General features: G+C 58.4%; 1 protein-coding gene across 1 annotated transcript; it reads right to left on the bottom strand.

Moving 5' to 3' along the window:
• Positions 1 to 8,347: 8,347 nt before the first annotated feature.
• CISH (cytokine inducible SH2 containing protein) lies at positions 8,348 to 13,029 on the bottom strand. Its single transcript, XM_008704111.2, has 3 exons — positions 12,955 to 13,029; positions 10,180 to 10,462; positions 8,348 to 9,934 (listed from the first exon to the last, which is right to left on the bottom strand). Exons 1-3 carry the CDS (start codon positions 13,027 to 13,029, stop codon positions 9,402 to 9,404), a joined length of 891 nt encoding a protein of 296 aa, XP_008702333.2. The 3' UTR covers positions 8,348 to 9,401.
• Between the last annotated feature and the right edge of the window lie 391 nt (positions 13,030 to 13,420).

The following is a 13,420-nucleotide window of genomic DNA, read 5'->3' as shown; positions in this document are numbered from 1 at the left end:
GCACTGAACCTCAGGACTTCTCACTCCCAGGCCTGGCCCTGGAGGATGGGTTGGGGGCCCCTTTCTCTGGGATGCGTTGGGGGTGGGTGGTAGCAGGCTTGGGGCTGTGCTCGGTGAGAGGTGAAGAGTGACCTGAGGGCATGAGGGGAGAGGCGAGTCCCTGCCCCCTGTCCAGCCTTGGCTAGGGAGGGTTCCCCATTCTTCTGAAGGCAAACATGTCCTGAGTGGTTTAGAAGGCTGCCCCCAGGCCATGCAGCCAGAGAGGGAGGCCCCTACTTGCCCACTGTGCAGATCCTGACCTGCCCTAGTCCTCCCTTAGCCAGACTTCCAGGCTTCTCCTCTGACGTGCCAACCCTGCGATCCCGTATTAGGAACACTGAGCCACACCCGCAATGTGTAGCTGGACCCCAACCCTGTCCCAGACCTGGGTCATAGTCCCCGGGGCCTTCCTGGGGGCCCTGTAGCATCTCCTTTCTATTTTCCAGGCAGGGAAACTGAGGCTCCAGCAGGCTGGATGTGTGCTGAAGCCTGCACAACTGGGCCTTGGGCTGGGACTACTCTACGTGGCCCGACGCTAAAGCTGAGGCCTGTACCCCAACCGTGGGCCAGGGGTCTGAGGGAAAGGCCTTTGAAGGAAAGACTGCCTATAGGAATGACAGGAGAGCGGGCCAGAAGCTGTCTGTCCATCAGGAAGGGGAAGTCTGTGAGCCAGGCCTGGCACCGCTGACCCCACCCTGCTCTCCGCTCTACTCGCCTCAGCCCTTCACAACCTGGCTGCGCATCCCACCTTCACCTGTGTGCCCACACCCTCATGCTGCCCCACTCCTCCCCCCACCCAGGCACCCCCCTTTCCCTACTGTTTCTGGTTGCCCACTCTGTACCAATCCCCGGGCTGGACGCTGGGTACCGCAGAGGCTGTGCCAGAACTGGGCCTCTCCTGGGGCCCTGCAGACTTAATGCTGAGATAGTGGAGTCTCAGTAGGCACCTGCAGTCTGGTAGGGCTTCCTGGAGGCAAGGACCCAAGCTGCGGCCTCAGCAACCCTGCCCCCCCACCCCCCACCCCTGCCCCGAGGTCACTGCCCGTCCTCTGAGCTCTCTCCCTGGAGTGGCCAGCAGGTTCCAGGAAGCGGCCTCTCAGCCTGCAGTGCTGATTCCAAGAACTGCAGCTCCTGGCAGCCCTGGCTCAGGATCCTTTCCTAGAACACAGGCCTCGCCCCGCCCAGGCTGCTGGAGTCCCATTGGGCAGCCGGTGGAGGTAGTGGAGGAGGGGGTACCCTGGGAGGAGCCTCCGTAGGAACCAGACACTGGGAGGGGCAGTCAGCCTGGAGAGGATGGAGGCCAGGAGGTCAGTGAGTGTGAAGGTGCTTTGATCCCCGTTCGCTGGAGGGGGGGGGCAAGTCCAGTGAGTTCAGTTCAGAGCCTCCCTGCACACCCGCTCCTTGGGCCTAGAAATTTGGCTGGCTGCTGCAATTCCACCCTCCATCTCCCTCTGTCCCCCACCAGCCCGGCACCCCAGGGTCCCATCCCCTGGGCGAAATGCTCGGGCCGTACTCTGGCCTCAGAGCAGGCCTTCATCAGTCACTTCCAGAGGGATAGGCGGGTGACAGGAGTGGCAAGTTCTGAGCAGGGAGAGGGGAATGGGACAGTCAGGCTTGGGGCCCTTGGAAGGATGTGACATCTGTATTATTAATCCTGTTAGAATTTCACCTAGCCTGGTTAGGACGGAGGAAGTCACCCCACCCCATACCTTAGCAAGTCAGGTCAGGTAGGTGGAGGTCTGGGGTGACAGGCTCGGATTCATGGGCAAGGACAGGGCCCAACTTCCCTCAAGGTCACTGGGCCTCTCCTCTGGGGCGAGGCCTCCACCCCCACCACCTCTGAGCTGGCAGCACGCCTGCCTGCCCGCCTGGGACCTGCCAGATCGCGTTGAGCAACCAGTTCCTGAGAAGCGTGGAAGGCTGTTTGGTTTAAAATTAACTCCCCCGCTCCTCCCTCCCCTGCCTGTGGGCCTCCTCTGAGTTCTTGGAAGAGGCGCTCTGCTCTTTCTTCCTGGGAAGAGGCCTCCAGCCGCAGCTGCTCCGGTTCTAGTGAAAACACCTCACCCCGGGTGGGGGTGGGGAGGTGTCCACACCACGCCTTCTCTGCCCTCTGAAAGGCCCAGGGATCTTTCTGGAGCCAGCACGCCCTGGTTCGCTCACCGAGACCCCGAGGAGAAAGGGGGTGATTGTCAAGGCCCGGATAGGGGTGCTACTGCCCCCAAAGCCCACAGCCCCCAACCAGGGACCCACTGGCCCTGAGTGAAGAGGTAAAGGGCTATAGAGACCCAGCCTGGTCACCTCTGGGGTGGGGAGATCACGCTCGCTGGCAGCAAACCCAGGACTTCGGGGGCGCTTGGGTGGCTCAGTCGATGAAGCATCTGCCTTTGGCTCAGGTCATGATCCCGGGGTCCTGGGATCGAGCCCCGCGTCGGGCTCCCTGCTCAGTGTGGAGTCTGCTTCTCCTTTGCCCTCTGCCCCTCTCCCCACTCATGCTCTCTCTCATAAATAAAGTCTTAAAAAAAACCCCAACAACCCAGGACTTTGGCTTCTTTGAGACATATATGGCTCAGAGAGAGAAAGCAACCCGTGCAGGGTCACCCGGCTTTACTGGCCAGGCTGACAACACTGAGCTGGCGATGATGCCCACGGGCAGCCCCCATAGGCACGCACATCGGGGCCAGAGTGCTCTCTGTGAGGAGGCCCTTGTCTCTGACCCACGCTCCTCTAACTGCCCTGGGAACCCACCTTCTTTTCGATAGACCTTCATCTTCTACTGTCTCCTTGGGCTCCATGTCTCTGGGGCTTTGGAGAAAAGTTTTCCTGAGAACCTGTTCTCCTAATAGCTCCTCCTGCCATGGCCATCTACCCAAAAGAGCTGAGAAAAACAAAGGAATGTTGGCCAAGTGGAAAGGTCAACACACACCCACAGACACACACACACACACACACACACCCACAGACACACACACACACACACACACACCCACAGACACACACACACACACACACACACAAGCTCATAGTAATGTTGCTCAGAGGTGGGACTGGTGGGGGTAGGGTAGGGAGCAGTGAAGTGGTCTTCGGGAGGAGGCTAAGGGGCTAGAGGCCCTTTCTAGAACAAAGCTTTAGCCCAACCCAGACTATGAGTAAAAATTCTCCCCTCTGATGGAGAAGGAGCCCAGCTCTGCTGAGGAAGAGCCTGCTCTGGTTCACTGATGCTGTGTGAAGGGACAGTCCTCGGAATAGGGCTCTGCCTGGGGAGCATTTGCTGGGCACCAACCCCCTTCAGCAATACCATCCCAATGTGGGGCTCACTAGTGGGGATTGTGGTGGAGCAGTCCTAGAGGACTTCCTGGAGGAGTCACGGCAGTCCCAAATGCCATTGGCCCTCAGAGACCACTTCCAGCGCTCTGGGCCCTGCCTGCTTCAGCCAGGCCAGGGTCATGGAAACAACTGTCTTTCCATTAAGCATGAAGCTCTGGCCACACCAAAAAGTCTCCTCCTGTTCCAGGTCTACCTCATCTCCTCTGGCTCATAGGTGAGCATCATTCCCTTCACTCCACGTTATCCCAAAGCCAGACCCAGCCATTCTCCAACCACCCTGGGGCACGGGCACTACTACTATTTCTGTTAGACAGAAGGGGACACTAAGGCTCCGGGAAGAAGAGTCCAGGTCTGGACACGGGGACTCTGAGGGGCCATGAACCAGGCTCTTCAAGTTGCCAGCCAGCAGGCAGCTGAGTCCAGGTCAAGAGTTCTAGCGGGAGGGGAACAAGCCATGGCGTGGGACTCCGAGCCCTGGGCTCTAACCCCATATGCCCACTTCCTCTCGGTGACTACGGACAAACTACTTCGCCTCTCTAGGTTTCAGGCTTGCATCTTTGAAATGGGGCAGACCCAGAGGCACCTGCCCAGCTCACCTCCGTCACCTGTAGCTCACATCTGCAGGTGCAGACCACTCAGGGCCTGGAGAGGAACAGGCCTTGAGGGAGACCATGCCCTGGGGCTGGAGGAAGGGTAGCAAATGGCCTAATCTTTACTGTTACTGTGAAAGAAGTTGCTAGAAGGTCCGGCTGGCCGCAACCGCCCCCCCCACCCCCATGCAGAGACCAGACCAAAGGGTTGGTTCACCAGGACCAGAAACCAAGGTCATGGGCAACTGACACCTGAGTGTGGATGGCTGGGCTTGGAGGGCAGAGCTAATGGGGAGAGCGCCTGCTTATAGCTCCAGGCGGTTCCAGCTCAGCTCCCCTGCAGCCCCCAAGGGCACCTCAGCAGACATTGATGCCAGCCCAGCCCTCCTCTCAAAACAGACAAAAACAATGGACAGGGACTAGTTATAATGACAGCCACAGCCGCTCTCCTCAGCATCACCTCATAAATCCTCCAGGGCTCCCCACGTCCTCTCCTCTCCGAGGGAGGCGCTGTCACTCTCCTCACTTCACAGCCAGGAATCTTCTCAGGGTAAGTGAGGTTGAGGCAGACTCCCTGGAACCCAGCACACAGCCCACAATCCAAACTGGAGAGGGGGTCGGGGTAAAACCAGGGTGGGGCCGTGCTGGCCAGGATTCAACCTCCAGGGCCTGTTCTTCTCAGATGTGGGAGGCTCAGCCTGCTGCCCCGCGGTGACCATGGCCACGACCCTTCCCCTCGGGCGGCCGGCTGCGTGGCCTAAGCTGGGGAGCAAGGCCCACACGGTGCAGTCGGGGCTGCGAGGACTCACTCACTGTGAGAGCTAGTTGAGTTTCTGGCAAAGCGCGAATCTGCTTTGTATGAAAACTGGTCTAACGGGTTGGTGTGAAGGGACTGCCCAGGCCTGCACAGGCTCCACATCTCCTGGAGGAAGACGGCCTCTGTGAGGTCCCCAGAATCTTCCTGCTTTCTTGGTCAGGACTTACTGCCCGTCACTGTGGGCCGCTGTGCAGGCTGGGAGTGCTCCCGCCGGAGAGTGCAAGCTGCCCAGCTTTGCCCGCAGCCCCATCCAGACTCATGTTCCGCCTTGGCCCAGCGAGATGTGCTCAGTTGGCAGATTAAAAGCGGAGCCCGGGTACAGGGGCACTGATGATCGAGGGGGTGTTAGGACACTTCGTGATCATGGCAGAAACATCCCAGTAGACCTCACTGCTGAGAGAAATCTGGATGGCCTGGTAGTACCTCTGTCCCCAAGTCATTCCCGAAGGCTATTGTGAGTCCAGGGAGGGATACTATGCGAGATCATTCTCCAAACCCACCTCCCCATGGCCTGGCGGAATCCTCCAGGGCCCAGCCTTCAGCCCCTGCCCCTGCTGGCTACTCCAGAAAGTGCTCCTGACCCCCCCCCCCATTTTGGGAACTCTCTGCACCCTGTGGGTGCCAAGGCTTTAGCATGCCAGTCCCTGGAGGGCAGAGCAGAACAGTGGTTATACCAACAAGGTCTCCAGTGAGGGTTTGAACCCTGGCTCTGCCCCGTCACAAGCTGTGTGCCCCTGAAAAAAACCACCTCCTCTCTCTGAGTCTTACCTCTTCTGCTGTAAATGGGGACAACCTCTCCTGGTATTCGAGGCTGCAGGGAGAATTCCCAGGGCATGAACTCCGCCCAGGATCCCCAGGTTGCCGTCCTTGCCTCCTCCTGCTCCCCATCGCAATCTACCCTGCCATGACCTGCACCCTTCCACCTCCTTTCCAGCTTCCTGCCCCCAGCCCCATCGGGGCCATCCCCACCCAGGTGACAGGCTCGCCCCTGAGAAATGAACGTGACATCATAGCATTTCCCTGCTAAACCTGGAGGAGGCCCTCCGCCACACCAGAATAAAATTCGTGTGCCTCCTCTGCCCTCTCCAGGCTTCCTCTGTCTCCTCCGCCCCCCTGGGCAGCTGTTCTGGACTTCTTACTCCTGATCACAGCGGTTCTGTTCCTGGGCCCTGGCACTGGCTGTTCCTTCTCCCCGGATGTCTTTTGCCTATGTCGTCTGCACAGCCAGCTCCTGTTCTTTGCCTGAGTGTCCGGGCTCAGAGGCCCCAGAGCTCTCCCTGCCCCCAGTCTGCGACAGGGTCCCCACACCCAAAGCCACTCTCTGCCCTGTTCCCCGTTTTGCCTTCTTTACACTCTTAAAATTTGTCCCGAGTGCCCATTTGTTCACTTGTTTATTGTCTCTTGCTCATCAGCCCAGGAGCCCCACGAGGATGGGGACCGTGTCCCGCTTGTTCCCTGCTGTGTCCCCAGGGCCCAGATGGAGTCGGGTCCAGACCATACCTGAGGAGCATGTGTGTTAATAAAGCACTTAACGGAGTGGCTCCTTCCCTTGTCCCCAGCCGGTGCTGGCGGGCATGGCCCTTTTCCTAGCCCAGAGCAACCCAGCCCTGACTGCGCCGACCAGAGGATTTTCAGCATCTGTTAGGCTGGGTCTCTGACCTGGGTTTGGGCCTGATGACATGCCCCCTATCATCTCTAGTGTTGCAGGCACCACTCCCTTCCCTGATAGGGAAACATGGAAAGACTGAAGCAGAAAAATATCAGGTGTCTGAAGTAGCTGGCAGCCCCTCCCCAGGCCAGAGCTGGATCCTGGCTTGTACTGAGGCAAAGTGAGGGGGGCAGGACCCCGTTGACCAGATCGATGTCTGGCCCAGAGGCCTTAGCACACAAGGACATCAGGAGATAAAACCAACATCTAAGATCAACTTGCCTGAAAGCTGCCAACCCCAGCTGCCTGTTCTTGCCAGCTCATGAAGCAGCCCAGGGGCAGGGGTGCCGTTGGGACCCCTCGAGGTAAGCTCTGCTCTGTGCCTCACTCCCTCAGCCAGTGCCTTGCCCCCTCTACGCCTCAGTTTCCTCATCCGTGGAGTACAGGTCATATTTAGACCTATTCTCGCGGTTGCGGTGAGCAGTGCGTGAAGTGCAAAGCCCTTATGATACCATTGCCAGCACCCAGCGGGCACCCTGAGCCACCTCCCCACTGCAGACAAGAGTTCGTGGGCCTCGTCCTGCTACAACAGCTTTCTGTCCAGGCTGTGGTACAAAGTGGGGGAACACCCTGCCTTTGGCCTTTCTGTGTCCACTACTCACCCATTGGGCGACTCAGATCTGGGGGCGGAGCAGACAGAGGAGTCACAGAGGGGCTGAGATCCAGGCTGGAGCAATGAGGAACAGCAGACATCCCTGGCAGGGTCATGGTGACCTGGAGGAGGCATGCTGTCGGGCCCTGCAGCCAGCAACAGAGAGGGTGCCAGGCTGGGCACCTGGGCCTGGGCACTAGTCCCAGTAAAGTCAGCCTTCACTCATCTCTTATTCACTCTCATCCAGTATCAGCTCTACTCTGCTAGAACTATCTCCATGCCCACAAGTTTCTGTGCCTCCACAGTTCGGGCTTTTTATCCCTTCCTGCTTCCTCCTTGTCATCAACATCCCACTCCTTAGACCTTTCTGCTCTCAACCTGCCAGCATTTGTCTCTTCTAATCACCTGAGGCCCAAGAAAGCAGGAAGGTTAGAACTATTTCTAAAATAAGGGTTAGAAGGCTATAAATGAGTTTCGGAGGAGCTTTCCTGTGTTATTCAAGAGAAAGTGCAGGAAATTTCAGGACACGGTGGAATTTCAGGTACGGATGTGTTACACAGTCAGACCAGCCAAGGATGGAGAGTGTTTTCATAATTGCTCTCCCATCTACTTCTGGGGTATAGGGCCCTGAGAAGACAGAGGTCCCCAAACTCTAACTAGCCTGTGTCAGAACCCTTCCAGGTCCCACCTCAGGCCAGACCCTGCCAGGTTATGGGCCACTATCCACAGCGCCATTGTTCTGCCCCACTGCCCAGAATGACCCTTCTCCACACCTCCCTGTGGTCGGGGAGTATGAGCTTCCCAGTCATGCCTCAGTGCCTTTGCACTCCCTGTACCTTCTCCCTGAAATGACTGGCCCTGACTTCTCTGTTGGCCTCATCTCAAAAGACACTGCCCCCAGGAGTGGGTGCCGCCATAACCCATCCCCCCGTATCCTCCACTTTCAATCTTTAATTGCCATCTCCTGTTTACACATGTCTCAGGTCTGCTGCTCCCCTGCTGCCACGCCCCACTGGCAGCGGCCTGGTCAGTGACCCTGCAGGCAGTCCAGCTGGCCTTCACCTCCTGCCTCCCAGCCTCCAAGCGGAACAAGAGGTAGTGAGAGAGGAAGGCTGCTCCCTCTTCCCCTCCACCTTTAGGGGGTCCCCTAGCAGGGCCTGCTCAGCCACATAAGGTCGCTGGGCCCCAGCTGACCCAGATGTAAAGTGGGGGATAATAACAACATCAAAGGAGGAAAAATTGTATAAGAACTCAAAAGAGGGCCCATTGAGGGCTCCTTAAATGAAAAGTACAATTTTATTGTCAATACAGAAAAATCAGTAGAAGAAAAAAGACTACCAAACTGGGTTTTGCTTGTTATAATAATTATTTTATAAAGTCTTATCAGATATGTATTATTTTCCCTCTCATGTGCAGGCACCTTCCTGGGCAGGAAGCAGGCCCAGCAGACCTGGGGCGGCACGTGTGCTCCCACAGGCTTGTGGCCCAGCCAGACCAGCTCTGCGCAGGTAGGGCTCTGCCCTGCGAGGGGGTGAGCGGCGGGCTCTGCTGGGCGTTGACGCCTTGGCTTCATTTTCTTGTCCATTTACCCACCCTCCCAAAGCAGGGCTCGGGGCAGAGGGGGAGGGGGACACATTCACAGGTAGGTGGGTCAGCGCCAGGATATCCGGAACCGCCTTAGGCCCAGCAACAGGTCTCAGGATGGGGCTCTCCACAAGGAGGAGCCAGAGAAGCTGGGGCAGAGCTGGGGTCTCCAGGCACTCGGGGCTCAGGGCAGAGAGGGGTTGGCTCACCACGAGACCAACCCAAGGAGAATAAATAAATAAATACTGTATAACTTTGCAGTCCCCCAGCCTGGCTTGTTCCCCCAGCGGGGGGACTGTCACTGCCAACCTCAGTTCCTCTGGCTGCCATCCTCCCTGAGACAGGATGGCTGGGAAGGAGGGGGCCCGCCCCACCCTGTGGACTGAGAAACCAGGGCTGGCAAAGTCTATATAGTTCAGGAGGCCACAGCAGGCAAGTGGGGGCCTGGGCCCAGCCCACAGGGTGAGACAAGGTCCTGCCTGTCTCCCTCTCTTCTGACCCATGGCTCACCACCACAGAGCCACACGGGAGCCAGGGGCGTTCACCTCTGAGTTGTGTGGCGCTTTTCCCTACCCCTCACCCCCCAGCCTTGCTCCTGCTGACTCTTTCCGGTCTGGCTGTCAGGAGCACGCAGTCACCGGGCTGACTGGAGGAGGGATGACGGGAGCCCCAGTCCAGCTGGGGCCGGTGTCCCCTCCAGGGTACAGCTGGGCGGGGCGAGGCTAGGCAGACAGAGGCTCAGGCGGGTCAGAGCTGGAAGGGGTACTGCCGGAGGTAGTCAGCCATGCGCCGGGGCAGCGGCAGGCAGTCCACGTCAGCCACCAGGCGGTTGATGACGAGGCGGCACAGGTGCTGCAGGCTGCGGGCGCTGCTTCGGCGCACGAAGGGCTGCACCAGCTTCAGGTGCACGGCCGTGACCGCGGGCGCGGGCAGTGCCGGGTCACCGGGCACGTCTTCCTTAGGGGTAGGCAGGGCCGGGGTAGGCGCAGGGTCGGGGCTGTCACTTCGGGTGTCAGCAGCACAGGAGGCCACGTAGTGCTGCACGAGGCTGACCACGTCGGGGAAGGCCAGGATGCGTGGCCTGGACAGGCAGTTGGAGTCCAGGCGGAAGCTGGAGTCGGCGTACTCGATGCGCACGTTGGTGGGACCTCGGGTGGTTTTGACCGACAGTGTGAACAGGTAGCTGGGGTGGGTGCTGTCGCGTACTAGGAAGGTGCCCTCTGGCATCTTCTGCAGGTGTTGCCGGGCCTCGCTGGCCGTAATGGAACCCCAATACCAGCCTAGGCAAGAGGAGAGGGGGCTGAGAGCCTGGTCACAGGGGAATTCAGCTGGGGGCACAACGCAGGGCTGGGCAGGGCAGGGCAGGACTCTGTCTCCCCATTTACGCTTCCGTGGGGAATGCTGTGCCTCCCCCATCAGACTCTCCTGGGCAGGGCCACGTCTCGCAGATCAGACTCAACAGACAGAGCTAAGCTTTCCCCACTGGACTTCCCAGAACAAGCCCTGCTTCCCTCCTCAAACTCACCCGATTCCCGGAGGTAAGAGAAGGTCTTGGCTATGCATAGCAGATCCTCCTCAGGGTCCAGCACCTTGGGCTCACTCTCTGGCTGGGCCGGGGTCTCTTCTGCCACCTCCTCCAGAAAGGCCCCAGCAGGCAAAGGCTGCATAGCTGGTTCGGGCAGCTCCAGGGACTGGGCCCACAGGGGCCGCTGCCCGATCTGCTCCACAGCCAGCAAAGAGCAAGGTCTAGAAGAGAGCGAATGGGCAGTGAGTGGAGCCCCTGTGCTCGCCCTCTTTCCAGAGATTTCCTACACCCCGAACTGGCTACATGACCTCTGGCCAGTCCATCTCGGTTCCCCCTCTGCCCACTCGTGGGCTCAATGGGGTCAGCACACCACCTCCCAGCTGTCACCACAAAAGCCTCCTTGATGGCTTCTCCCACATGGTGATTCTCTTTTGAAAGAGACTTCTCTACCTTCCTGCATTTATGGAAGTAATTAATCTCTCTATTGTGCCCAACCAAAAACACAGATCATTCCCTATAGGCATTTCTAGCTCAGAATGGGCAACAGGCATCCCTGTCACTGTAGGATCCAGGGCAAAGAAGGCTCACATTGGTTCCCTGTGGGCTGAGGTGGGCTGATTAGATGGCACAGGTCCTGCTTGAGCCATGGCCTGGGCCTTCATGGGGTGCTCCCGAGAGGCCCCCGAATTATGGTAGGATGCCTGAAGTCACATGCTAGAAGTATCTGTCGGAGGGACCTAGGTCCACACTGGCCAGGGCTGAGAGGCTGGAACAATCTCCCCAAATAGGTCAGACTCCCATCCTGCTTTCTCCTTCTCCTAGCTGAGGGTCTGGGGTTGGGGGGACACTGGCCTCTAAAGGTACTGGCAAGTCCCACGTCCCACAAATGTAAGTTTCCACCAAAGGGCAGGGTACTCATTGCACATTCCAGATCCCACTCTGGCAAGCCCGCTCTACTAGGCTTTATGATCTTATGCAAACCTCGCTGTTCAGCTTCTCCACCCCCTAATGAGGGAAGCTACCAGCCCATATCCTGAAGGGTTTGGCTATACCATATTCTCAGATGCCTAGGGTTGGGTTGTTGAGCCAGCCCCAATCTGAGCAGTAGCTTTTCTCTAGGGGAAGGCCACCCAGCACGGTGATCCTGGGGCTTCCTGGGAAGTGAGGGGTATGGGCCCCGGCTCCCAAGGAAGAGACTGCTGGTCCTTCCTCACTCCTCGGGAAATACATCCTCAGGCCTCAGTTCTGGGTCTGGTCCCCTGCCGGGCCTCAGGACACCAAGATAACAAAACCATGGCCCTTGCCTTCAAGAACCTACAACCCAAAGTCATAAAAGCAAAGGGTGTCATGGGGGAGTCAAGGTCTGCCTGTTCCTGAGCTGAGTTTGTTAGGCCAAAGGAAGGAGCAAGAGGAAGGCACTCCAGCCAGGCAGAGATGACAGCATGGGTAAACAGTGCCAGGGACTTCTTACGAGGCGGGAAGAGGTGGACAGAAGCCTTGGCAGGATGCAGGCAGAGGAGCCAGATCTCCCAGTTAGGTTATAGATGAGCGTTAAAAAGTTTTAACAAATCAGGGGGAGGGGCCACAAGACCCTGGCCTACCACAGTCTGCGTAGTACTTTTCCACACCCACTCTGGGTGCATTACGGGAGCTCTGGAATCCTACTGGGGGAACCGGAGGCCAACCTCCAAGGAACCAGCTGGTGGCCTGCCTGCTGGGTCCCAGAGCTCAGCTCAGGCCAGCCACTCGGGCCAGAGCCTCCAGTGGTGGCCATGTCCAGACAGCTTAGCAGGGCACTTGTGGGTGTGGGCACCTCTAGGGTCAACATGGTGTCTGGGTGTGTGAACAGCCGTATTGGTCTCCACAAGCTCCTGGTGAGCGAGTGTGTATCTGAGGAGGGGTGTGTCCACGGCTGTCATCCTCATGGTGGGGGTGATGGCTGGTGTGTTCCAGGTGTGGGTGGCCTGCACGTGTGTGTGCCTGTTGCAAAGCCCAGCCTGTGAGTCTTGACAGGACACATGCCAGTGGAGCATACTTGGCCCTGAGGGCGGGCCCCTCGAGCAAAGCCGGCAGCCCAAACCTATATCTGGGAGTCTCTGCCCCCTACCCCGGGAGGGCACCAGCTGGGTTGTGGCTATGTAGGTGGAGGTCTTAAAAATCTTAATCCCTGAAACTGAACACTGGCCCTAGATCCCAAGAGGCCTTCATTTGGAACAAAGTAAAAAGAGAATGTGGGACCCCAGAATTGGGGGAGGGGTCCTGAGGACAAAGGTGAGGGGGTGTTTGGGAGTCCCAAAATTCAGAGGAGGGAGATGCTGGAGACAATCAGGGAAAAGTATGGTAGTACAGTCTTCCTAGCACTTGCAGCTTTCCTCCCTGGAAACAGGACTGCTGAGGGCAAGGGGCACTTCAGCCTTGCCCCACCTTCCACCCTTCTTCACTTGGTACTATGCCAGTTCTGATAACAACAGTCACTGGGCCACCCAGCTCTCCCTGGGTGTGGAGCACGCACTCATCTCTCCTTTCTCTCTCCCTGGAGCTTTCTGAGTTCCTGTCAGATCAGTCTAGAGAGCATCAGACCTATTGGTTGAACCCCTTCCGCTGAGGCGGAAGGAATGTACCAAGAATGCTCAGCTGAGGCCAAGACTCTTGTCTTATCAGCCCCCACCCCATCCCAGTCTTTGGGGAAAGTTGGAGAAGGGAGGCAGGAGCCAAGTCCTCACAATGGGATCCCGGACTGGGCTGAGCGGAGGGGTGACACAATTGTGGGGGTACCACAGGCAAAATCAGGCCACACTCAGGCTCTTCCAAGAGCTGCTGGTCAGCAGGTGCCAACGTGGAGGGAGCCATGGATCTCAGGCTGGCTTCCCAAGAAAAGCCTAATTGCTAGCCCATGGCAGAACGGTGGAGGATGGGACAGAGAGAGGCAGGGGCTAACCCAAGGTCACCAGTAGGCCCTGCGGCCTGCAGGTTTAGGGTAGAGAGCTCTGGGCCCAGAGGCGGGGGGTCTGGGCTGGTGAGCCACGTCTTAGAGTACGCGCTTCGCTGGCGTTCAACCGCTCCAGCCAGAACCCAGGGTTAGGCTACCGTGTGTTCCTCCCGTCGCCAGCCGACCCCCAGTTTCACTACCCACAGGGCGAGTAGAGGTAGTGACGGTGTTGTCACCGTTCGCTATCGTCACCCCGAGGTCCCTCCGCACTCGGTCATCTCCGACCCGTCAAGCCCTCTTACTGGCCGGCCG

The sequence above is a fragment of the Ursus maritimus genome, unplaced genomic scaffold, assembly GCF_017311325.1.
Source record: "Ursus maritimus isolate PB19 unplaced genomic scaffold, ASM1731132v1 scaffold_14, whole genome shotgun sequence".
Taxonomy (NCBI): Eukaryota; Metazoa; Chordata; class Mammalia; order Carnivora; family Ursidae; genus Ursus; species Ursus maritimus.
This window is presented reverse-complemented; position numbering and strand designations above follow the sequence as displayed.